We start from the raw sequence: 26,202 nt of genomic DNA, 5'->3' as shown, positions 1-26,202 counted from the left end.
TCCCATTAGGGTGGTATCATCTGCATATCTGAAGCTGTTGATATTTTCTCCCAGCAATCTTGATTCCAGCTTGTAAGTCATCTAGCTCAACATTTCACATGGTGTACTCTACATATAAGTTTAAATAAGCAGGGTGACAGCATACAGCCTTGATGTACTCCTTTCCCAGGTTTGAACTAGTCCGTTGTTCCATGTCTGATTCTAACTGTTGCTTCTTGTCCTGCATACAGATTTCTCAGGAGGCAGGTATGGTGGTCTGGTATTCCCATCTCTTGGAGGATTTTCCACAGTTTATTGTGATCCACATAGTCAAAGGCTTTAGTGTAGTCAATGAAGCAGAAGCAGATTTTTTTTGGAATTTTCTTGCTTTATCTATGATCCAGCAGATGCTGGCAGTTTGATATCTGGTTCCTCTGCCATTTCTCAACCTAGCTTGTACATCTGAAGTTCTCGGTTCACGTACCATTGAAGCCTGGCTTGAAGGATTTTGAGCATAACCTCACTGGTATGTGAAATAAGTGCAGTTGTACAGTATTTTGTACATTCTTTGACACTGCCCTTCTCTGAGAAATCTCTCAGATTCTCTGAGTATGAAAACTGACCTTTTCCAGTCCTGTGGCCACTGCTGAGTTTTCCAAATTTGCTGACATATTGAGTGCAGCACTTTAACAGCATCATCTTTTAGGATTTGAAATAGCTCAGCTGGAATTCTGTCACCTCCGCTAACCTTGTTTGTAGTAATGCTTCCTAAGGCCCACTTGACTTCAGACTCTAAAATGTCTGGCTCTAGGTGAGTGACCATATCATTGTGGTTATCTTGGTCATTAAGACCTTTTAAAAATAGTTCTTCTGTGTATTGTTGCCATCTCTTTTTAATCTGTTCTTCTTCTGTTAGCTTCTTACTGTTTCTGTCCTTTATTGAGCCCATCATTGCATGAAATGTTCACTTGATATCTCCCAATTTTCTTGAGATCTCTAGTCTTTCCCATTCTATTGTTACATAGAATGTCTTTCCCATTCTATGTTACTGTTACAACTACATATGGATGATTAGCATTTTTAAGTGTATGTCTTCACTTAAAAGGATATGTTCTTCCTCAAGCTTCCCAACATGTGGACCAATGTACTGTTTACTATTTATATTCTCCTACAGTGAAATCTGTGTAATTTTACATCTCCTATTATAATTTGGTATAAAGATGAGTTATCTTTAAAAGCAGTTCTAGGGACAGTAATAATCTCTGATCTTGTAGGCCAAAGATCGGTTCTCAGTCTTGTCCCTGACACTTAATTTGTCCCCTCATTAATAGCCTAAGCTCTGAACCTCAACTTTGTCATTTTCGAAATGATGATAGTAGCACCTGGAGTTGTTTATGTAGAGAGTTTGGACATTTTTAGAACGGGGCAGTATTCTCTTGCTGTAGCCTGTGGAGTTCTGCCAGAAGTGAGAGAGAGAGAGAGAGAGAATCGGTTAGCCACTGACACCTCTTTCCCTCCCAGAGGTCATGTTTTTGACTCTGAGAAGGTGTGGAGTTAGTGGGACTGATGAGCACCACTGTCTGCATTTAGAATACCTCTTTTTATTTTCCTCTTTTATGTATCCACTATATTCCTTTAACTTTTTCACTGGGTTGTTTTGAGGATTTTATGAATTCTAAAGCTTGTGAAAACTCTTTGAAAACTGTCCAGTCCTTTGTGAATTCAAAGTAAGATGATATTTGCTTCTATTCAAGGGACTATTGAATCACTCTGTGGCCCCCAAACCTAGCGTTAGAGGACAGGTAATTATTTATATTCCTCCAAATTGTTTTGATATTTGTCACAGATTTTTGATGCCTAAATTAACATTCCCAGTTAACAAAGAGTCATATTGAATAAATTTATAAAGTACTAATTTAAAATTATAAATCTCCTGAGAAACCACTTCATCCACAGCATTTAACTTCTCAGTTTAACCTATAAAGCCTATTTCACCTTCTTTTTTTTTTTTTAATTTTTTTAAATTTTTTTTTTATTAGTTGGAGGCTAATTACTTCACAACATTTCAGTGGGTTTTGTCATACATTGATATGAATCAGCCATAGATTTACACGTATTCCCCATCCCGATCCCCTCTCTCCCACCTCCCTCTCCACCCGATTCCTCTGGGTCTTCCCAGTGCACCAGGCCCGAGCACTTGTCTCATGCATCCCACCTGGGCTGGTGATCTGTTTCACCATAGATAGTATACATGCTGTTCTTTTGAAACATCCCACCCTCACCTTCTCCCACAGAGTTCAAAAGTCTGTTCTGTATTTCTGTGTCTCTTTTTCTGTTTTGCATATAGGGTTATCGTTACCATCTTTCTAAATTCCATATATATGTGTTAGTATGCTGTAATGTTCTTTATCTTTCTGGCTTACTTCACTCTGTATAATGGGCTCCAGTTTCATCCATCTCATTAGGACTGATTCAAATGAATTCTTTTTAACGGCTGAGTAATATTCCATGGTGTATATGTACCACAGCTTCCTTATCCATTCATCTGCTGATGGGCATCTAGGTTGCTTCCATGTCCTGGCTATTATAAACAGTGCTGCAATGAACATTGGGGTGCATGTGTCTCTTTCAGATCTGGTTTCCTCAGTGTGTATGCCCAGAAATGGGATTGCTGGGTCATATGGCAGTTCTATTTCCAGTTTTTTAAGACATCTCCACACTGTTTTCCATAGTTTGCATTCCCACCAACAGTGTAAGAGGGTTCCCTTTTCTCCACACCCTCTCCAGCATTTATTGCTTGTAGACTTTTGGATAGCAGCCATCCTGACTGGCGTGTAATGGTACCTCATTGTGGTTTTGATTTGCATTTCTCTAATAATGAGTGATGTTGAGCATCTTTTCATGGGTTTGTTAGCCATCTGTATGTCTTCTTTGGAGAAATGTCTGTTTAGTTCTTTGGCCCATTTTTTGATTGGGTCATTTATTTTTCTGGAATTGAGCTGCAGGAGTTGCTTGTATATTTTTGAGATTAATCCTTTGTCTGTTGCTTCATTTGCTATTATTTTCTCCCAATCTGAGGGCTGTCTTTTCACCTTACTTATAGTTTCCTTTGTAGTGCAAAAGCTTTTAAGTTTCATTAGGTCCCATTTGTTTAGTTTTGCTTTTATTTCCAATATTCTGGGAGGTGGGTCATAGAGGATCCTGCTGTGATTTATGTCGGAGAGTGTTTTGCCTATGTTCTCCTCTCACCTTCTTTTTTTTTAATGGGGAGAGCTTGGTGCAGATGAAAGTTTGGATTTTGAAGTCCTGTAGATTTGAAATTAAGTCTTGGCTCTGTCACTTAATAGCTTCATAACCTTGGGGAAATCATTTAACCTCTAAGATATGTTTTTTTTCCCATCTGTAAATTAAGAATAATATTGTAAATTAAGAATAATCTCGTAGGATTGTTGTGACAATTAAAAAAGGAAATGTTAAGTTAGTTTGGGGTCCATGGCCAAATAGGCCCTCAATAATTGTTTCCATTTTCCTTATCCTCTGAATAGTTGCAGTAAGTTTTCCTATTCCTTCTAATTATTACACCAAATGTTTTGGGGGGGAATACAGACTGCTAGAGTGTCCTGAAAGACTAAATTATAGATATGTTTTAGCCTCTCCATATATTAGATATTATATAATAAAGGAGAATAAGTCATTTTGGGAAATTAGATAGAACATAATATTGTGTATCTTTAGGAATTCTCTTAGAAAACATGCTTTTAATAAAACATTTTCCCCCTTTTGGGGTTGTGGTGGGAGTTACTAGAGGTTATCTCTGATCTGCAGTAAAATGGCTATTTGAAATAACTGATTTTCTGATCCTTTTTAAGATTAAGACCTGTTCAATATGGTCTATAGTCATGTGAATTTATTAAACTAGTTTTATGGTCAAATGTGTATTTGAGGGGAGTGTCAGACTTTATACAATTGCTGAATATCTAATTAGGAATAGTGCTTATGCTCGTCAGTGGTTCCTATTGATTTAAAGACAGAAGGTGCATATATAGACAGTGCCTCGATTGTGTTAAGTTGGTTGCATTGTCATCTGACCCTGTAGGAGAGCAAATTATATCTTGAATGAATAATTTTGAAGGATAAAGCTATTTGTGATATCTTTGTTAAGAAGGTACTGTTTTATTTCCATCATCTTAGTTTCAGTGACATTGAATGTCCTACCTAACCACAATACTTCTTTTCTAGTGGGGTTTGGTCTTTATATGTTGAATCATTTTCAGTTTTATATTTTTAGTGAAAAAAATTGTCAGTATTAGGTATTCATTTAAGGACTTTGAGTTCATTTGTTTTCAGCTAAAGTTGGAATCGTTAGTAGACTCACAAATATATCATTCAGTGAATGTTTAGTTTTTCTTTAAATATTTTTTAGGTAGCATCACTTGGACAGAGGAAACTAGTGTGTATTGTTCTATTAATAAAGAAGTGGTTGTTCTCTGATTTGATTGTTTGAACTGTGTGAATTGGAGAGTAATGTTTTTTTAGCACGACACTTTGGGAACTGCTGCTTGGTTAGGATACTTTTGTTTCAAGGTCTCTTTGAGTCAGTTCCTATTAAACGAGAAATGTGACGACCTGTATAACAATGAGAATATGTGAACAATGCAATACTTGTGTTATTATTGTATGGCTTTGAGGGAAACCTCATACTGTGTCTAATTGAGTTTATTATGATTAATGAAGTTTTTAAACCAAAGAGTATGGTTTTTGTTTTCTTGACCATTGAGTTTACATTTTTAAGTGGATTTAAAATATACTGTAAAGTATGTAAAAGGAGAATTTGCAACCTAAAAGGTAATTATACAGCAGTTGTAGTATAGCATTTGCAAAGAAATACTGTTAAAAATTATATTCTCAATAAGTTACGCTTTAATAAATGGCAGGAGAAGGAAGGGGTGAAAAATATTAAATTAACATATGCTTTCATTAACAGTTCCTGTGAATTTTTATAAAAGAATTGATCACAGTGAATTTATTTAGTAAATTATCAATGTCCATATTATATACCTCCTGAAGAATGCCTTGTAGTGTCATATTCGGAAATGTATCATTAACTAAAATGGTGTTCTTTCCCTTTTTCACGAGAACAAAGAATTCAAATTTAGCTGCTTGATACTAGCTACATTATGTAAATTATTGTGGTAAATGTAACATTAGTAAAATCTCCAGAGTAGTTACATAAGGATTTATATTGGTGAAATAATTTTTGTTTATGTGCTAATGTCACTATGAATGACGCTTAGAGATGATTGCAGCAGTATCAAATGAGCCATTTCTTTTCTCTTAACAGTGTAATTATTGAGATAAGCATTTTCCTCGTGGCCTTTTTCTAAAACTAAGCTTTGGAAAGGAGAAGGAAGCTGTGAGATTGTGAAGTTTAGTGATAAGTAAAAGTTTGGTTTTATATCCCCATGAATTGCTCTTAAAGCTTGATATTTCATGATTCATTAAAGAAAGATGGTAGAAATATGTGACCACTTTGCTCTTGATTAGTATTTTCACTTGCTAGGAAGTCTGTTATCTGTTTGGATTCATTATTTTTGTTGGATAAATGTGAATCAGGTCTTTTTCTTTGGGTCTAAGAAAAATTAACCCAGTGTATTCTGGTATATTCTGTTCTGCCAAATTTACTAGCTATGACTTGTCATATTTCAAGGAATTAATACATATCAAACCATCAAACTCTTTCTCGAGGCATTTTTTTGGATGAGGAAGGCTCTGCCAGCTGCCCTTAGGAGTTAGAGAGCAGAGTGGGTGTCACCAGGCAGAGACAGCTGGCTGTCGATTTGAAACAAATTTCCTGCCTGCTCACACCATTCATAAAAATAAATTACAGCTGGATTAAAGAACTGCCTTAGAAACAAAAATTCATAACTTTTCAAAGAAAATGTGAAAATAGTTTTAAAGGTATAGATAGGAAAAAGATTTCTTGAAATAAGATCTGGAAAAGCACAAATCATGAGGTAAAAGACTTGATTTGACCTAACGTTTAAAATTTTGATATGGCAAAAAAAAAAAACCCTATAAACAAAACAAAATGATCAGATTGAAGGAAAAATTTGGCAAGGCCTGAGATCTAGAATAATAAGGAAACTGAAAGAAATAAGTAGAAAAATAGAGCAAAATATTAAATAGCAAGTCACAAAAGAAGAAATTAAAATAACCACCATGTGAAAAGACTACAGGATTAAAAATCAAGGAGATTAAAATCAAAACCATGAGATGCCATTTCATATGTGAGACTGGCAGAAAAATTTTAAAGGTGAATAATAGCAAGTGTTGGTGAGCGTGTTGGGAAACAAAAGCTCTTGTGGTAAAAATAAGTGGAGGGTATTCATACACTAGGAACCAGCAGTGTCACTTTTACTTAGATAATGTAGAGAAATTATCACATGTGCAAAGGAGACATAATAAAAAATGTTTATATGATTTTTTATGGTAGAAATATATTGAAAACTTAAATGGTCATCAGTAGGGGGAATAGATAAATTATGACATATTTGTAGTTGGAGAATATTATAGCAGTTAAAATGAATGAATCCAATCTACTTGAGACAAAACGAACAAACCTTAAACATATAATTGTGAGTAAAAAAAGCAAGTTGAAAAATATTACATATAGTAAACCAGATATGGCAATGTTAAAAATACAAAACAAATCTATATTTTGTCATGGGTATATTTGTATGTATTAACTGTATAAAAGCACAAAGGGAAGGGCTGCACACCAACCTCAAGACAATGGTGACTTCTGAAAGGGGAGGAAAATGGGATGAGAATGGTAGATGATGCTTCAACTGTATTTGTGGATAGGAATGTTGCAAAAAGTTAATATTTGTGTCATCACCTGATGAGTCAGACAAAATGTAGTATATTCATGTAATAGGAAACTAGTAAACTGTAAAAAGGAACAAACTACTTGTACGTGCCATGACATGCACAAACTTGACAAACATTGTACTAAGGGAAAGAAAGAAGCAAGATGCAGAGACCACACAACGTATGATGCCATTCAGATGAATGTCCAGAAAGAGCACATCTGGGAAGATAGGGGGCAGATGGATTACTGCCTGTTTGGAACAGGAGTAGGAAAATAGGTTCACAGTAAAGGGGCATGAGGGCCTTCTTTGGTTTAATGAAAATGTTCTAAAACTGACTTAATGGTGATGATTTACAACTTGGCAAACTTACTAATAATTATTGAATTATACACTTTAAATGGGTAAATTATGTGATACATGAAATATACCAAAGACAAGTTATTAAAAAGTTAATATTTTTAAATCTCCATGGCACTCAGTATAAGAGTATTTCAGAGGTTCAACTAAAAAATTATTAAAAAGGACACCTTTCCATATCCTTTATACATAGTTCTAATCAATTCATTATTTTTAAAAAGGTATTACAGTTTACAAAGATCCACAAAGTTAATTGTAGAGGAGCCTGGTGGGTTACAGTCCATGGTGTTGCTCAAGAATCGGACATGACTTGGGAACTAAACAGCAAGAACAAATAGCTTAATGTATGTATATACTTGTATAAACCCTACCAAGATCAAGTTCAGTTATGGTACAGCAGTGTGACTGTAGTTAACAATACTGAATTGTGTACCTAGTTGAAATTTGCTAAGAGTGTAGATCTTAAGTGTTCTCACCACACATAAGAAAGGTAACTATATATTACATTAGGTAATGGGTAGATTATTTAGCTTGGTTGATGATTTCAAGGCCTGGGCCCGGCCAGTGGGTGGCCTTGGCAAGGGCTCTGGAGCCCTGCAGGGGGCTGTGTCCTGCTGGCCTGAGCTGGGTGAGCTGGAGGTCCCCTGGGAGACCAGGGATCTGCCTCTCACCTCACTGTCCACCTGACCACCACCCCTGTGCTGACTGTTGGCTGAATAGCCCACTAACTGTCACTCACTGACAGTGGTTGCTTGTGGGAGGGACTCACTGTGGTGCTAACCAACGGGTGAGCAGGACCACTAATGGTCGCGTGGTAACTGATGCCTGCTAATGGGGTAGGGGTGAGGTAATGGTCCACAGCAAAGGCTGTGTACTATGGTCTGTGTTCGCCACACTGTTACAAATTTATAGGATTCAACAATCACAGATTGAAGAATGCTTTCCCAAGACACTGACCATACCTTCTCCCTACACATCCTGGCCGGTACACACCAACCCTGTATAACAGCAGGATGAGCACAGGCCTTAGCAGGCAGCCATTGCTGGGCCTCAGTACTCCACACCATGTTACTAGGCTCTGCTGTTGGGCGGTGCCTCACAGGGCCCTACCCACAAGCAACCAGCTGTCAGTGAGTGATGGTTAGTTGTCCTGCTCAGCTATTGGTCAGCACCACAATGGGCCCTGCCCACAAGTAACTGTATGTGAGGCACCATTAGGGAAGCGATTCAGCAAAGGGTCAGTGGTGTGGTGGTCATCAGGTGGAGAGTGAGGTAAGAGGCATATTCAGGCCTTCTCTTGAAGGCCCTCCAGCTCACCTGGCTTTGGACGAGCAGGTGAACTGAAGGGCCCAGGAGACAGACTGGGGACTATGCCCTGCAAGGCTCCAGAGTCCTCACTAAGGCCCTCCACTAGCTCTCGGCCAGCTTTGAGGCAGTGGTGAATCCCTTCCTCCATCCCTGTTTCTGTGACCTAATGGCAGTGGCCATCTGCCTGGGTTGCAGTTTGTGGAACCTGGCCCCTGCCTTTTGGGTGACTTGAGGAGACTGAGGGCTAGTTGGTTTGGTGCCTGATTCCCTCAGGGATAACAGCTGGGCAGGGTATGGGAAACTAGCTGTGAAGGAACTGCCAACGGAGTCTGCCTCCTCTTAGCTAGGACTGGGACCTTGGAGAGTGAGTTGTGCCTTGGGACCTTGCCTTTTCCTGTCAAGACAGAGAATGCCATTTCTTTGGTAGAGGTCTAGAGGAGCAGCATTACCTGACCATGACCTGACCTCAAGAATAAAGGATCTGACACCAATAAGTCTGTAGCAACTAACCATGCCCCTCCCTCACCTTTTGCTTTTAAAGGGGCTGCTGAAAGCTTTCAGTAACTTTGGGATTCTTAGAGCATGAGCCACCCATCTCCTTGCATGAACCTGTAATAAACCTCTTTCTCTGTTCCAGACTCTAATGGTTAGCATTAATTGGCCTCACTATGCATCGGGTACATGGGCTTGTGATTCAGTAACACCTGCACCCCACTGCGCCACCACTGCCGCCTTCTTTGACCACACAGTTCAGGTAGCATTCCTTTTTCCAGTACCGAACCCTCTGGAAGACAAACCATGTGCTGCTGCCATGGTAGCTCAACATACACAACAAAGTTCAACTGTACTTCCTTTCTGGGGTCCCCTGGAACTTACAGGAATTAAGTCTGCCTCATAAACTTTTCAGGATTAAGTAAAACAATGGATGTGAAGCACTTTGAACATTGGCATCTAGTAGATGCCTAACACCTTTTCCTCTATGCCACCCAGAGGTAGAAAGCATAAGAAAGCATATAAAAACAATAAACAACCTCTGAGGTAACCAACTATTCAGTTCCTCTGATGGATCTTCTGCTTATGTAGCGGAATTTTTACCAAAACTGTATGTATTCTCAGGCTGTACTTGAAATCCTGCCCTTTCCCAGTCAGCCCTGCTGTATCGTTGGCTCCCATTTCTTTCCAGGCGAATGACTGATCTTTCACATTTGTCCTGTTTTCCTCATTAGGCCAGAGTGTTCCTTATTCAGGCTGGATTCCTAGCCTATCCTTGCCTTCAGTTACCCATCATTGGCCCTATCCAAGAAGGTCCAATCTTGAGAACAAGTAACTGTCTTGAGAACTGTAACAGAGTGTGGCTGAGTGCGGCTCTTAACACATAGCCCTGGCTGTATGCCATGACCCCCACACTTCGTTACCAGGCAACGGTTATTGCAGGACCTGTTAGTGGTTCTGCTCAGCCATTGGTTGGCACCACAGTGAGCCCCTCCCACAAGCAACCAACTGTCAATGAGTGACAGTTAGTGGGCTTTTTGGCCAACAGTCAGCAGAGTGGTGGTGGTCAGGTGGACAGTGAGGCGAGAGTCAGGTCCCTTGTCTCCCAGGGGTCCTCCAGTTCACCCAGCCTCAGGCCAGCAGGTGAGCCGGGGAGCCCAGGAAACAGATTAGGGGGCTGTGTCCTGCCGGGCTCTAGAGCCCTCGCCAAGGCCACGCACTGGGTGGGCCCAGGCCTTGAGGCAGTGGTGAACCTCTTCCCCAACTCCTGTCTCTGTGACCTAATAGCAGCGGCAGTCTGCCTGGGTCACAGTCTGTGAAACCCCTCGCCCTCTGGGCAGCCTAAGGGTCAGTTGGGTTAGGTGCCTGGCTCCCTCAACGATGACAGCTGGCCAGTGTCTGGGGACCTGGCCCCGAAGGGGACTGCCAACTGAGATCTACCTCCTCTTAGCCAGGATCTGGGAGGGTGAATGTTGTGTCTTGGGACTTTGTCCTTTCTTGTCAGAACAGAGAATTAACATTTGTTTTGGTGGAGGTTACAGGAACATCATTACCTGACCATGACCTGACCTCAAGAAAAAAGGATCTGACACTAAGAAGTTTGCAATGATAACTACGCCCTCCCTCACCTTTCCTATAAAAGGGCTTTGCTGAAAGCTTATGGGAATTTGGGATTTTTCAGGCATGAGCTAACCGTCTCCTTGCAGGGCCCTGTAATAAACTTCTCTCTGAATTTATTCTGATGTTTTGTTATTGTTTGGCCCCTCTTTGTCTTGCGCACAGGAACTTGCATTTCAGTAACAATTTCAGTAACCCCCAGATTGCAGCTGGGAAGAACCAGCCTTGACAAAGTGTCACTCCTATTCTCAGGGATGAATTGCTTGTTTCTTCAAATGTATTTATGTGAGGGATCCTGTGAGTAAGTCTTAGGGAAGCAATAAAATGACAGCTTTTGCTGCTGTACCTTTGTTTCAGTGAACCCTGAGCACAAGGTAGTTCTCTGAGAATCCAAGTTTATTCAGACTTGGAAAAGAGTTACTTCTTCAGTAACTTGAAAGAAGTTACTGAAGCTTTGACAATGGTTAACTTTAGGCAGCAGAGAATTGGGATTATTTTTCTTCCCTCTCCTTTCCCTTGTGTACTAGACTCTGCTGCCCACCTAACTGCCCTTCTACCTCCATTCCGCCCACGCCAAATGACCCACATATCCCGTAAGCCCTGTTTCTCACCTATCTCCACTGAGCCATACCTCAGAATGGTTGTAGAACCCAGAAGCTAGGGGAACCTTGATGAATTACTCCAAGGAATTGGCTGGCTCTGAATGTGAGGAAAAGAACAGGAGTTCAGTGATGGACATATTAAATTTGAGATGTCTTTTAGATATCCAAGTGGAGATCTTGAGTAGACTGATAAATGAGTCTGGAGTTGGGAGAGGCCAGAGCTGGAGAAATATGCAGTTGACAGTGCGTATTTGTTTGAAGTGATAAAACTGAAAGAGACCAGCAAAACAGACCACCAAGAAAAAGTGAAATCCAAGGACTAAACTCTGGGGCTCTTCTTTCAGAAGAGGTCAGTAAGAAGCCCAAGGAGCTGCAGTGGGACAGAGAAGTGAGATGCTCTGAAGCCACATGAAGAAAGTAGTTCAAGGAGGAGGAAGCAGTCATGGTGTCAAATGTTGCTGAAGGTCAAGTAAGATGAGGACTGAGGATTAATTGATGTCAAGAGTAAGAGTCATTGGTACATGAGTTGTTTTAGAGAAGTGGTGGGGTGAAAGCTTGGTTGGCATGGTTCAAGAGAGTAAGAGGGTAGGAATTGGTGACAGTGAGTATAGATACTCTTTTGAGGAATATAGCTTTAAATAGGATGAGAGGCTGTATATTGTCACCCTGCTTATTTAACTTATATGCAGAGTACATCATGCGAAATGCTGGGCTGGATGAAGCACAAGCTGGAATCAAGATTGCCAGGAGAAATATCAATAACCTCAGATACGCAGATGACACCACCCTTGTGGTAGAAAGTGAAGAACTAAAGACCCTCTTGATGAAAGTGAAAGAGGAGAGTGAAAAAGTTGGCTTAAAACTCAACATTCAGACAACTAAGATCATGGCAAATAGATGGGGAAACAATGGAAACAGTGAGAGACTTTATTTTTTGGGGCTCCAAAATCACTGCAGATGATGACTGCAGTCATGAAATTAAAAGACGCTTGCTCCTTGGAATAGAAGTTATGACCAACCTAGACAGCTTATTAAAAAGCAGAGACATTACTTTACCAACAAAGTTCTGTCTAGTCAAAGCTAGGGGTTTTCCAGTCATCATGTATGGATGTGAGAGTTGGACTGTAAAGAAAGCTGAGCGCCAAAGAATTGATGCTTTTAAACTGTGGTGCTGGAGAAGACTCTTGAGAGTCTCTTGGGCTGCAAGGAGATCAGTCCTGGGTGTTCATTGAAAGAACTGATGCTGAAGCTGAAACTCCAATACTTTGGCTACCTGATGTGAATAATTGACTCAGTGGCAAAGACCCTGATGCTGGGCAAGATTGAAGGCAGGAGAAGGGGACAACAGAGGATGAAATGGTTGGATGGCATCAACTATGTGATGGACATGAGTTTGAGTAGGCTCTGGTAGTTGGTGATGAACAGGAAGGCCTGGCATGCTGCAGTCCCTGGGGTCGCAAAGAGTCGGACACGACTAAGTGACTGAACTGACTAACTAAGGATGAGAGGAACCGAGAGGTAGCCATGGTGAGGAGGTGGGCTTGACCTTTTAAAAATATTGCAGAAAAAATAGTAGGTTTGCATGCTGATGGATAAGATCCAGCAGACAGGTAAAATTAATAGAACAAAAGAATTGGTGGAGCAGTATTGAGTTGGTGAGAGGGGATATGATCCTAGTTCACAAGTGGAGGGAGGGTCTTTTCAGACCCTGTGGACAGTTCTTCATAGTAATGGGATGAAGGCAGAGTCTTTGGGGTCAGAGATAATAAGTGGATAAAAGTGGCAGAGGAGACTTGTGAGAGTTTTCTTTTGATTGCCCGATTTTCTCACTGGAGGGGCAAATTAAGATAATTAGTGTTAATTGAGGTTGAGGAGGTTGGAGAAAGTATGACATAGTCATTAAGGAGAGTAAAAGAGTAATGACTTAAGGAAAATGTGGTATAATTACCAAGTCACATTAAAGCTCACTTACAGTGAGTAATTCAAATTTAAAGTTAGTCAGCACAATTGTGTGGATTTCTTTAGCCACAGTCAGGTACAGGGGTGTAGGTAGATAACTAGATTTAACAAGGGTTGTGGTTTTGCCAGGTGAGGAGGACAAAGTAAGAGAGGCGTGAAGGAGTCAAGGATGTCGGTGAAGGAACAGTTACAAAATAGAATTTAGGCTAGGTAAGGAAGATAGTGTAGATTTGAGGTGGATGAAGGGCAGTGAAAAGATTGATAGAGTGTAGGTCATTGTGGAATTGAAGAATGAAGTTGGGTTGCTTTAGAGAAGAATGAACTGAAGGAAAGGAGGTAGGTCATGGTTGGAGCCTGAGGTACTTGAGATTGTGATTATTGAGGGGGTTTCAGTTACTGGAACTGTAGAGTTCAGGTATGACCCTGGAAGTTAGTAATTGCGATTGCTGGAGGACAAGTTCCTTGGGCAGGGAGGAGGGCGAAGAGGCAAGAATTTTGGGATTTAGAAGCATCATCTAAGTGAATATGTAGCAAAATCAATAAGACCGTGGTGGGAGTAGTGGCAGAGTGAGGGGCAGTGCACCAGGATTCATGAAGTTTAAGGAGTGAAAATCTGTAGATGACAGCAGGGTTAGGAGGAGGAATGTAGTCTGGTGACTACTGAAATCTGGGGTTTTGGAAGATGAGGGACAAAGTTTCCTGAAGTGACAACAAGTAGCAGAGACCACCTACTCCACCTTCAGGTCAGTGAGAAGAGAAGTGGAAGAAGTGGAGAGGAAACATTCACCACTTGAGAGGGCTCACGAGGAAGCCAGCTTTTGACCACAGTGAGAATGTGTTGGGAACTTAGAGGTTGAGAGTTTTGCTACCAGCTGACCATGAGTGCTAGAAAGATGTAAAGGAGCTTCTTGAGTCAGGGAGCAGTGTAAGTGAATGTTCCAGCTTGCTATTCATTTACCAGTCATGTGTAAAATTCACTGCACTTTAGACTGTGGACATGGTTCCTTTTTAATTTTTTTAAGTGCTAGGGTGATTGAATATTAATTCATGTAAGAATATATAATTGGCCAAATGTATAAATTCTGATGTCTGACAGCATGGTCTGATTTAGACGTGAGAAGATGTCACGTTTTGTAGGAAAGTAAATTGATCAGGCGGGCTAGATTTGAGGATTTGTTTTTCAGAAGTAGAAATGAAATTGTGTGGGTTTGTCTTTTTTATATATGTAATTTATTTACTTTTGGCTATGCTGGATCTTTGCTGCTGCTTGGGCTTTTCTCTAGTTTTGGTGAGCAGGGGCTATTCTCTAGTTGTGGTGTGCAGGCTCCTCATTGTGACAGCTTCTCTAGTTGTGGAACTTGAGCTCTAGGGTACATGGGCTTTAGTAGTTGTGGTACACACATGGGGTCAATAGTTGTGGTTCCCGGGCTCAAGAGCACAGGCTCAATAGCTGTGATGCTTGGGCTTAGTTGCTCTGCAGCATGTGGGATCTTCCCAGACTAGTGAGTGAACCTGTGTCTCCTGCGTTGGCAGGAAGATTCTTTACCACCGAGCCACCAGGGAAGTCCTGGGTGGGTTTGTCTGAATGGCCAGGCTAAGGATTCTAGCTTTTTAAAAACATGAAAGTCTTCAACGATATTAGAAGAACCAAGCAGAGCTGTCTATTAAAATAGGAAGTTAATGAAGATGATCTGAATAATTCTTCAGAATGAGTCAAAGTGTGGTGAATAAAGCATGGTCAAGTTTAGTTCTGTACATTTTGGAGACCATCCGGGTTGTAGACCACCAGGGTTTTAGGGAAAGTGACTAAGTTGTAACATATAAGACTACTCTCAAGAGTGTAGTCTCCACAGTAAGCCAAAGGAGTAAGAAACGAGGGAAAGTTACAGGGATGTGTTTATGGGATCTTCAAATGATTTTGCTAACAGGATACTAGTAAAAATTAAAAGAACCATTCTAAGAAAAATTAAATGTAGAATTACCATATGATCCAGCATTTCCTTTTCTAGATAAATATCCAAAAAAAAGCAGGAATTCGAACAAATATCTGTATACATACGTTCATAGCAACATTATTCACAAAAGAAGAAACTTGTGTCCATAGATAGATGAGTGGAGAAACAAAATGTGGTGTGTACATACAATGGTATATTATTCAGCCTTAAAAAGAAAGGAAATTCTGACACATGCTATAACATGGATGAGCCTTGAAGACATTGCCAGGTGAAATAAGCCAGTCACAAAAGGACAAATATTGTATGACTCCACTAATGTGATGTACCTAGAGTAGTTAAATTCATAGAGGCAGAAAGAAGAATGGTGGTTGCCAGGGGCTGAAGGAGGGGGAGGGAACAATGGCCAATTTTTTTCTAATGTGTTCGGAGTTTTAGTTGGTGAAAATGAAAGTTTTGAAAGTGGATTGTGGTGATGGTTATACAATAATGTGAATAATGTATAATGCTACTGAAGTGTATACTTAATGGTTAAAATGGCAAATTTTATGTGTATTTTACCATGCACACACACACAAAAGCGATAACGGATGTAGGAACTGCTTCTCTAATGATACAGATAACAGCTAGGCAACAATGACTTGTTTCTCCAGGAAAGAAAGGCAGAGTTTTGGTATAAGAAAATTGGCAGCAGGTATGTTTCCCTTGCTGGTGTGTCAGCTTTATGTAAACTGTGTACTAGTTTGGCCTTCGTTCTCAGTGTTCTCAGTACCTCAGGCTTAGAGGTACTTGGAAACACATTTTCTTATACAGGAAGACTTTTTTTTTTCTGTGTTCTGATTTGTTTTGTTTAGCCAGTGACTTTTTTTATAGATGATACAAGGATTAACCTCTAGCCTTCAAAATTACTGTGAATTTTTAATATGAACTTACCTGTGAAATATTGTGTTTACTATTTGAATCGAGTATTAGTTACTTTGGAGTCATTTTATTTATATCCTGAACTTGGCAAAAAAATTTAAATAGAAAAATTGGAAAGCTCTCCTTCATAATCTGCTAAAGCATGTTTCTTGATCACATGTTTTAGTTATTTGTCCAGCTGTATTCTTATTGTGGAGACACAACAATGACTAGAAGACAGATCAACAGGAGAACATAAATAAATAAAGGCAGAAATGAAAACCAGTGTTGGATTCTTAGTAGTCTGGTGCTTCTAGGCTGAATCCCAGCTCTGTTACTTAACTCTGGATTTGTTCTTAGTGGGTCTCACTTTTCTTATAATTATAAAATAAAGCTACGTCTACTTACCTGGCAGAGTTGTTGGGATTAAATAAAATAATAAAGTTACCTATGGCAACAACTGGTATACCTAGGTATTTAGGAAGTGGTAACTGATAGCATTATAATTATTACTGCAAAAATCTTTAATAAAACTATTTCTGAAATCTAGAATGCAAACTTAGAAAGCAAAGGAATTAGCAGAAAGGTCCTTCAGTTTATACAAAGATTCACCTCAGGGTTTCAATAAGTCTGGGAGAGTCCCTGGTGCATTTGATGTTTACAGATCATTAGCAAACAGATGCCAGGAGGCAAATAAACTGTAGCTAAAGGATTTTTGAACCACTGACGATGCAGAGAAAATCAGTTTCTGATAAAGTTGTAATATTTCCAAGTAGGTAATAGCAGGCAATGGGAAATTTTTAATTGGGTTTATAAAAGTTTATTTCAGGAACACATGAATTCCAATTTGAGGTACACCTATACATCTGTAGCCATCTAATTTATAGTGCTTGCTTGTTTCTCCACTGGGGTTAATAATACAACAACTAATATTTATTGTGTGCTTACTATATGCCAGTGCATCTTTAGTAAGCCTGTGGCCTTCAAAGGCTTCTTTTCAATTGGATGTTTTAAAATTGGCCTTTTATCCATTTGGAGAGACAGGGTATTTAATGAATTTATTCTGTTTATTTTATTATGCCAAAATATCTGTTGGGTATATATAATCTGTAAGACATTTTGTAGGAGACAAAACTAAGTAAAACATGGGCCTTGGACTCACAAATACTTATTCATTCTCCCTTAGGCTGTTCAGAAGGAGCCTGTGGTGGTATGAGGTGAACCCTGGTGTAGCCCTGGCACCTGACTCTGCCACTTCTTCCCTGAAGTTTTTTCTGTCCTGGCCCAGGACTAGGCTCAGTGCCCCTGTGCTAATCACTGCGATAGCATGTATCAGGCCTTGCAATGCTTGCTGGTTTAATTCTTTGTATTCTGCATTAAATTGTAAACTCGGGGAGAGCAAAGACTATATCTTATTCATCAATGGGGCCAATCACTTTAGAGGATTTGCACCGTGTATAAATAACTAATTTTCTAACTTTGAGTGATAACTTACTGCCTTTTTAACTATGATAAAATTGTGATAGTCCCAATATCATAGCTTTGTCATGAGGATAAAATTAGACATTTTATGTAAAATGCCTGTTACAGTGCTTGGCACATTGTGTGAAGCATCACAGTAAGCATATATAGTCTGGTGACTACTGAAATCTGGGGTTTTGGAAGATGAGGGACAGAGGAACTATACAGTCCATGGGGTCACAAAGAGTAGTCAGTCATGTCCTACTCTTTGTGACCCCATGGACTGTATAGTCCATGGGATTCTCCAGGCCAGAACACTGGAGTGGATCTTCCCAACCCAGGGACCGAACCCAGGTCTCCTGCATTGCACACGCATATTCTTTACCAGCTGAGCCATAAGTGAAGTCATGTGCAATTCCCCAGTGGAAGTAGAGAGACTGTCTTTTGTATCAACATAAACAGTGAGGTGTGAGGGCTCTTGGAACTAACACTGTGGTTTTTCTTTAGCTGAGTTTTTGCCAGAAAAGAAGAGGTAACTTTTTTCTTGTTGGATTCGGGGATTGTCCAAGGGCATGAGAACTCCCCTCCTGTTCACCGGGTTTTATTTAGTTGTACTTTCTCTTTCTTCTCCTCCTCATCATGCTTATTCTAATTCTTTTACACTTTCCACTTTTGATCAAGGGCTTCCAAGGTGGCACTAGTGGTTAAAAAAACCTGCTAGTGGTAAAGTCTCCTGCCAGTGCAGGAGACTTAGGAGACAAGGGTTTGATACTGGGGCTGGGGCTGAGTACATAGTGGGTACTCGGTCAATAGTTGTATTTGAGTAGATAATTAAGTTATCTCTGTTCACCAAACTTGACAAATGTAATGTATCTATTAATGAAGACCATATGCAGTGATCCCACTGTAGTAGTTCATAAAAGGCACAGCTGTCATTTAGGTTGCTTCTGAAGTAATTATTCACATTGGAATAAAAATCTGGTACTTGTGGTAATCTTTAAAAAGGTGGGGTAAAACTAATCTTAACTCCTAGAGAAATTAAGTGGAAGCCTGAGATTATAACCATTAAAAACCTCATCAATATTTATCAGTCTGATAGATTTTTACAGATTAGTTCCAAATTTTGAACCAGTGTAAGAAACCCTAAATATTTAAATAATAGTGAAAGTTGAAAACCAGGATGTTCAGTAGGGAACAAGGTAAGTGTAAGTGAATGTGTTCTTTTGACTTTCTTCTTCCTTTCCAGCACACCATCTCTTCTCTGTTTTAAATTTCCCTTTGGAATTTGACTTAGGCTTGATTTTTGTGTTTACACAGCAGAAATTTGGTTGATGATCAGATTTGTATTCCTGTAGTGAAATTGGTTTATGAGAAATATTTCAAATTATCAGTAAGTAGTGGTATTTGCTGGTCAAAATCTATCAGCATTCTCTAGAAAGATAGATGAAACTCTCTAGATTTTACTGCATAATGTCAATGGACTCATTATTTGTAGAACAGCTGATGCATTTAGTACTTGTTGATTCACTTAATTGGTAACTGTACTACATTCATAACTCCAACAACTGAAAACAATAGGTCAGTGTCTGTTGTTTATTCATAAATAGTCACATCGAAGCAGGATATGTCTGAAAGGCAAAATATGGTTAGTTTGAGGAGAAATCTGGCACGTGAATGGTTCCATTGCTTAACATACTGAGGTGGGTTGTGCTCTCCTTTACTGAATAATGCTATTTGGATTTTCATTATAGGTGTAGATGGTGAACCGCTCCTGTGTTTATTAGACTGGTTGCTGTGAATTAGTATTTGAATGTATTTTAAATGCTATTGTTGAGGGGAAAGTCTAGAATAGAAATATGATTAAAAATTGGTGATGACTCAAAAGTTTTTATGTCTTAACAGTTTTCATGTTTTAGAGCAAAAAGGTAATACCTAGAATAGATTTTTAAGGTAAGAAATTCCATTGGTATATGCAGACTGAATGTTGATTTAAAGTACGTTTGAAATGATTTTTTAAAAAATTAGTTAATTATCCTCCATTGTAATTTCAGAATAAAATCTGCATTTTGGATCAGTAATTTTTAAAATAGGTAGTTTATTTTATTTTTATTATTAATGTGTTTTTTAAATTGTAGTTATAGTTGCTTCACATAGCTGAGTCCATTTCTGCTGTACAAGCAGATATCCCCTCTTTTTGGATTTCCTTCCTATTTAAGCCACTGCAAAGTACCAAGTAGAATTCCCTGTGCTATACACAAAGAGTAATTTTTAATTAATAATTTTTAAAAGAAAAGACAATATAAATCATTATGTTTCATTATCATGGAAAAGGGAAATGTGTTTTTTTTTAACTATGTGAAACTTTTCTTTCAAAAATATATTTTTTAAATAAGTGAATTTTAAGTCTTATAAATGAAACAATTTTCTAGAATGATTGCATTTAGTTAAAATGCTAAACTAATGATTCAGTTAGTTTATAAAATAAAGTAAGTGGAGCTTTTTATAGCTAAAACAGATTTAATAGGCAGTGTCCTTGAAGCTCTTTATTAGTTTAGTGCAGTCCAGTTTGCAGTCCTACTGTCAAGAAACTTTAATTCTACATAATACAAAAAATTAACTTCTCTTCTTAAAGATTCAAAGACAGTTTATTTTTAAGTGTTTTGAGGAAGATTGAGTTTGTCCTTAAAATGTACAACTTTCCAGACTATTTTCTGAGGGTCTATATTTTTAGTATATAAAAATGGAAAGTGTTGTTAGGGAAAGAGCAGTGTAATGGACTGTTACTCGTTTGCAGCATATTCTCATCTTCTCATCTGGAAAATTAAATCTGATTACAGCTTGGATTAACATTTATGGTTTTAGGGGAAAGGAAGATAGTATCTTAAACTCCATGAAATTGAACAATGAGATTATATCGTTATAGCTCATTTTAAAGTCTCACTGTAACAGGGCATATTTTTATTGTTGTAAGCTTAAATGTGTTCACTATTTGTCTCTTATTCACTGAAATATCCTAGAGATAATGGTTGGAATTTAGTGGGTGTTATATACAACGTTTTCGGCCTTGGTATCTAGCATGTTAAAGTGAAAGCAGTGTAGATGTCTGTGTTAATGGCTGCATTTGCAGTTTCTCTTAAATTTCCTAAAAGAGCTCCAATTGTAGAAGATTGTAACACTTGATTAAAGGTGCAGTTGCTATACCTTTCATAGAAAATGAAATCAGTGTATTTTTCAATAGTCAGTTAAAGTGTCATGCCTTGACCCTTCCAATGGAGTCAGTCATTGGTGTGGCAAAGGAAAGCAGGAGGATAATTTGGTAAGCTATGTGTTTGTGTGTATGTACACTTTTTAGTTACCAGTTTATGAACGGGCCCTCATACATAAGCACGGTACTTCTATGAATTATTTTGCATTTCTGTCATAAAAGATCTGTCTGCCACGTTTTCTAGAAACTTTAAGCCTAAGGCAGAGCTCAAGGTTTTGGAGCCTGTGTAAAATAATTTATAGTGCCTTTCCAGTAAGTCTTGCCCAAACTCTTATTCTGTTAATTAAACATCCTGTGGCAATCTGGTATATCTTAAAGATTTAATAGTATGTTATAGTAAAAGGCATTGAGATAGAAGAAAATTAGCTTTTCTTTAAAAAAAAAAAAAAAGCATTTCTTCTGAGATCAGTTTTTTTGTTTTTGTTTTGCTATGAAGACATAGGCTATTAAGCATAGTCATGTCATATCTACTCCTGAATGAGACTATGCTCTTGGGAGTCCTATACTGTAAACTGTCTGATTTAAATATGGAAATGCTTTTGTGACCTCCAGTGGAAGTGGTGTACATGTGTCAGTGTGGGGTCAGTGTCTTGCATGGTCGCAGTGCTGAGAGAAGGTAGTGTCTCATCAGACTGACATAATGCAAAACCTTGTTCTAGAGCCAGCTATCTCTTTTTAGCCTTATGTGGTTAAGTCATGTATGGACTCTTCCATACCATACATCTTGTTAGCAAGGTATTTTAAATACTTTTCAACAAAAAGGTTGTGTTTTCCTGGGAGATGTTGAAGTTGATTTTTAATTTTTTAAATAATCTGTTGAATATGGAGAAATTTGCTGAGAAAGAAGAGTGTAGTGCATTTCTATATTAAGTTCTTAATTTTCTGTCAGAGGGACAATTCTTAGAGAAAGCTTGACATATGCTGATAACTATTCTTACTACCAATGCCTAAACAAATTGTTAATTTTTCCTTTTTTCCTTGGTAGTACTCTCATCTTCAGATTTTTGCGTTGGAAGTTAGCTGTTTGGTGACACTGCATTTGGCAGTGAGGGCATGAATGTGAGAAGAAATTTTGGAGCATTAGCAATTATAGCATTGGATGGTGGGTAAAGAAACAGATACATAAATATTAGACTGATGTACAGTTTTCCAGTGTATGCTATTTTCCATATAAAGATATAGAACATTTCATAAAATGTTCCCAGACCATTTAAAACTCAAAGAAATGCAGCTGATGCAATGAAATACATAGAGTACTTGTAAAAGCGTACAGACACGCAAGTGGATTGCTGCCAGACAGAAAATTTAAAGGCGGTTTGCTGAACTGCAGGGTGCTCGGTTTTGTACATGTGCCATGCTGAAACTGTTAGTGAGGCGGGTGTTGTGTTGCTTGAGAAAAGCAGATTGTATTTGGACCTTTTTAACTCAGATGTTTCCAATGTCGATATTTTGATGACATTAAGGCATTACAATCGACTCAATGTGAAAAATGATTTCAACCTCCTGTGCAAAATAGACATTTAAAGAAAGTTCATACAAATTTTTTTTTTTAGTTTTTGTGTTAATTTTTACAAAATAGCTTTCATAGTTTTATTAACTGTCAGACTGGATCTTTGACCTAATTGAATGGAACTTTATAGGTTGGGCTTCGGTTTTAAAAGGCATTGCCTTTTTTTTTTTTTTTTTTTTAATGCTGCTGTTGAGAGTGTTAAAGACCTATGAAGTTTGTTTTTATAAATCTCAGGGTCTTACAGAAAGGGAATCAAAAGCTTTATGCTTGAGTCATTGTAAATAATAATCTATGTATTATCTTGGAACATGATTCTGTTAAAATTTGGGAGTCCCACTCTAGGGTTAGTCTCAGGACAGTTGAAAGAATTTAGTTGATGAAGGTATTTAGTCGATGCTGCCTATCTTTGAGGCAGTGCTTAAAATAATATGGTTTGAATGACCCCCGTCTTGGAGTTCCGTGGTCATTTTTACTTTCATTGTATTAAAACAAGTTGATGTTTTTCATCTATTTTCCTTCTCTTTTTACAATTCTATATATATATGAATAAAGTGCATTTAAAAAATCACAAAATTATTAATGTAGTTTATTGTTAACATGGTTGGCTTAGTTGGTTAAAGAGATTTAAAGACCTTCCTTTTCCTACTTATAAGCAAACATTTTTAAAATTGAAGAATATACCACAAATTTTGGTTTCTGATATTCATCCTCTCAGAAAATGGTGATAAAAAGTAGTTTTTTTTCACTTTGTTCGATCTTTATTTCCACTGATACTTTTGTGGTTCCCAAGAAGCAAACTATTGCAGAAAAGAGAACTTGATATTAAAGATTTATATGTGAGTCATTTTTGTATGAAGTTTTCTTGTTGAAGAGTTAACTGTTCACCACATGACAACTAGAAGAAAAAGAATAAGCCTTAGATTATTTTGTGGCTTTTCCAGCCTCTGTGTTACTGTGTCCATTGAGCTGCATTTTTGCAGGGAATGTGGGGAGTGGGTCTCAGTAGCAAATTTTAAATCCTAAAATACCAGTTATTTTTCTGGACAGAGTCATTTATGTATATTTTAGGAATTAGAGCCCTCTTTTTGGATCTTCTACTCCACCCCCACAGCACATTTTTAGGGGTTTGCTGGGCTTGTGGCTGTCTCTTTGCACCCTGCTGGTAAGTCCCCATCCCCCCCACCCCCATCCTCACCCCCACCCTGGACCTAGTGCTTTTCATGCCACAAGATTATGCCCTGGCCTCCTGTCACAGCGCCCACAAGTCCTTGCGTGTTTTCAGCAGCGACTTCCTCTGACTTAGCAGAGCAGCCCTGCAGGGCACTGCAGTGAGGGTTACTCTAGAATTCCAGCAGTGCTGGTCTGGACATACCGTTGTTGTCTTCCTAGTGTCTGCAGACGAGGGTAAAGAAATTTGTCCCTAGTTGTGAAGTCATCCAGAGGACACTTTAAGAGCCAAAGTAGTGTACAGGTAGTTTCAACTTTTCTGCACCACCTGTTTTGGGAAGTTCTGCTTTTTGTGTGACCTTTTGAGTATTCCTTTATTAGTCTTGAGTGTTGAAAAATGACATCCATTGACTTGAAAACTAGCATTTCTAAGATTTAAATGTAGTTTGTGAATAGGCCCATAATTTCCCCCCTTTTTGATTCTTTAATTGCAGAACAGTTAATTGCATTTTTATCTTGTGACATGTAGGACTTTAACTTTTACATAGATTCACTTCTATGGAGAAGTAAATTGATATTTTAGAAGATAGATATGACAACTGAGTAGTATATACTGTACTCACTGTGGTTGGGGACCTTCAAATATTGTGCTTTTATGAAAGCATTTTGCATTGATACATGATTTCTCAAATAGATACTATTCTGATCACTCTTCTTAATGTGTCTCTGAGGAACCAGATCTCTCTCATTAGAAAAGACTGAATGTTTCCCTAATCAATAGCAAATGGAGTACTAATAGCTTTTAATTAGTACACTTCTATATTGATTTAGAGATGATGGGTTATCCTGCAGTTATGGTTGAAGAATCAAGTGACTACTTTCCTAATTCCATTTTAAATAGATTGGTCATGAAAGACATCTTCACCTATGTATGTTTATAGTTTCTGAGCAAGTCTAATCTCATATGATATTTTGTTAACACTGACAAGCTAAAAATGTATTGTTTTTGTTTGAAAAATTTCATCTATTTTCAAGAGAGCATAAATATTTTGGGAAGAATTTATTTTATTTTTAAAAACAGGAAATTTTACATTTCTTCCTTGAAAGAATTCTTGTCTGATCCTTGCCTTCACCCTGACTTCTCCCCCACCCCAGCCCCCAACCCCACCCCTACCCAAACATACCAAGCCCACATCTGTAACTGTGAAAAGGATACTTCTGATAAGAGAAGAAAAGTCAAGCAGATTTAAGACTCACTTTCTCTGGAAAAATGTATCGAGGGCAATTTGCAGCTGGCAAGATTTTTGCATTAGGTAATAGTCTAAAGTTAACAGTAGCATCAGGTCTTTAAAATTTTCCTTTTTTATATTTCTGGAGGAGGGTAATGGGAGTGCCTCACTGAGTCCTTCCTTGTGCTCATCAACATAGCAGCCTCAGCTGCCCCCCTTGGATCCCCTGCCAGGGCTGCTATCATCTTCTGATCAAATATTAATGTGTGATCCTCTGCTTGCTCACTAATCCAAAGCCAATTAATATTATCTGTCAATTATTTACAGATCCTGAGGTGCAGAGGCAATTCCCGGAGGACTACAGTGACCAGGTTTGGAATGCGTAATTAATTTTTTACATGACAAAATTTATTTCAGAGTTGTTCAACATATTATTACTGTTCTTTTTACTGAAAGAGATAAATGAATTTTTAGAAGGAAGGGAAACAGTAATTACGAACCTAAGACAAAAAGTAAAACCTACTGAAGTAGGATTGAAAATATTGGCGCTAGATTTGGGGTGTTACCTTCAGGGGAAACATGCACAAAAAGTAAGGAAGAAAACCTATCACAAATTTTACTTTTCACTTTGAGGTATGCTACAGTCTGCAGTTCATTAGCAAATCCTTTTCAGATTGCCTGTGAACTTTTTTTCTTTTAATGCCATTTAAGCAGTCAGGAACCGGTATAACAAAAAGGTAGGGAGGATGGAAGTTTATAACATTTCCTAAAATTGTAAATGAATTATGAAACTGTGTTATGGTAGTACTTAAAGGAGAAGATAGATACACATGCAAGAATGGTCTTTAGGGTGAGGGTGGTTTTAATGATGGTAGTGAAAGTTGTTTGGCGAGTTGGTCTTGCCATCGTGCTATCTTGAATTTCTTGCATTCTGCAGGCATGGAATGGAGTAGAAAGAACTATTTTACTCACAAAATACTGCTGAAGTTCTGAAGTTGCTCTACTCGTTATAATTAAATCCAGGTTATACATTCTGGATTTCAGTTTCTATCTTGAGAAATATTAGAAATGTTTCGAAGCTTTTTGGGGTATACCAGCTTTTTGGGGTATATTATGTTAATATACCAAACATGCATTTTGGTATACTTATTTTTAAAAGGTTTTGAAATAAAAGCATCCTCGATTACATAATAAACTTTAGAAAGCATTTTATGTGTGGTATATTGTACAAAATAAAAACATTTTTCTGAAGTGCCTCCATTTAATTTTGTGTATTAAAAATATCCTTGAATGAGGGTAAATATGGTGGAATATAACTATCCAGTACAATAAATAGTACCACCTTTGCAGTGTGGCCTATTGTATAGAGGGCCAGGCATCTTATACATCTTTGGGAATATAACTGGATAATCAGGATAATAAGATGCTTTGTCATGAGATATATTGTACAGAACCCAAGAAAACTGGTATAGTTTGCTTTGCATATGATCTCAAGACTTTAAAATGAAATTTAACAAAAATAGTCATTTTCT

At 38.2% G+C, this 26,202-nt stretch overlaps 1 protein-coding gene across 8 annotated transcripts in view; it reads left to right on the top strand.

Annotated features, from left to right (window-relative positions):
• The window catches only part of DENND1A (DENN domain containing 1A), a 520,849-nt gene that overhangs the window by 118,504 nt on the left and 376,143 nt on the right, over positions 1-26,202 (top strand). For all 8 annotated transcript variants that reach the window (XM_043469511.1, XM_043469514.1, XM_043469510.1 and 5 more), the window contains one exon: positions 24,998-25,041. In XM_043469511.1, coding sequence (XP_043325446.1) covers positions 24,998-25,041 — 44 coding nt within the window. The remainder of the gene's footprint in view (positions 1-24,997; positions 25,042-26,202) is intronic.

Source organism: Cervus canadensis, chromosome 5 (assembly GCF_019320065.1).
Source record: "Cervus canadensis isolate Bull #8, Minnesota chromosome 5, ASM1932006v1, whole genome shotgun sequence".
In the NCBI taxonomy this organism is placed as follows: Eukaryota; Metazoa; Chordata; class Mammalia; order Artiodactyla; family Cervidae; genus Cervus; species Cervus canadensis.
This window is presented reverse-complemented; position numbering and strand designations above follow the sequence as displayed.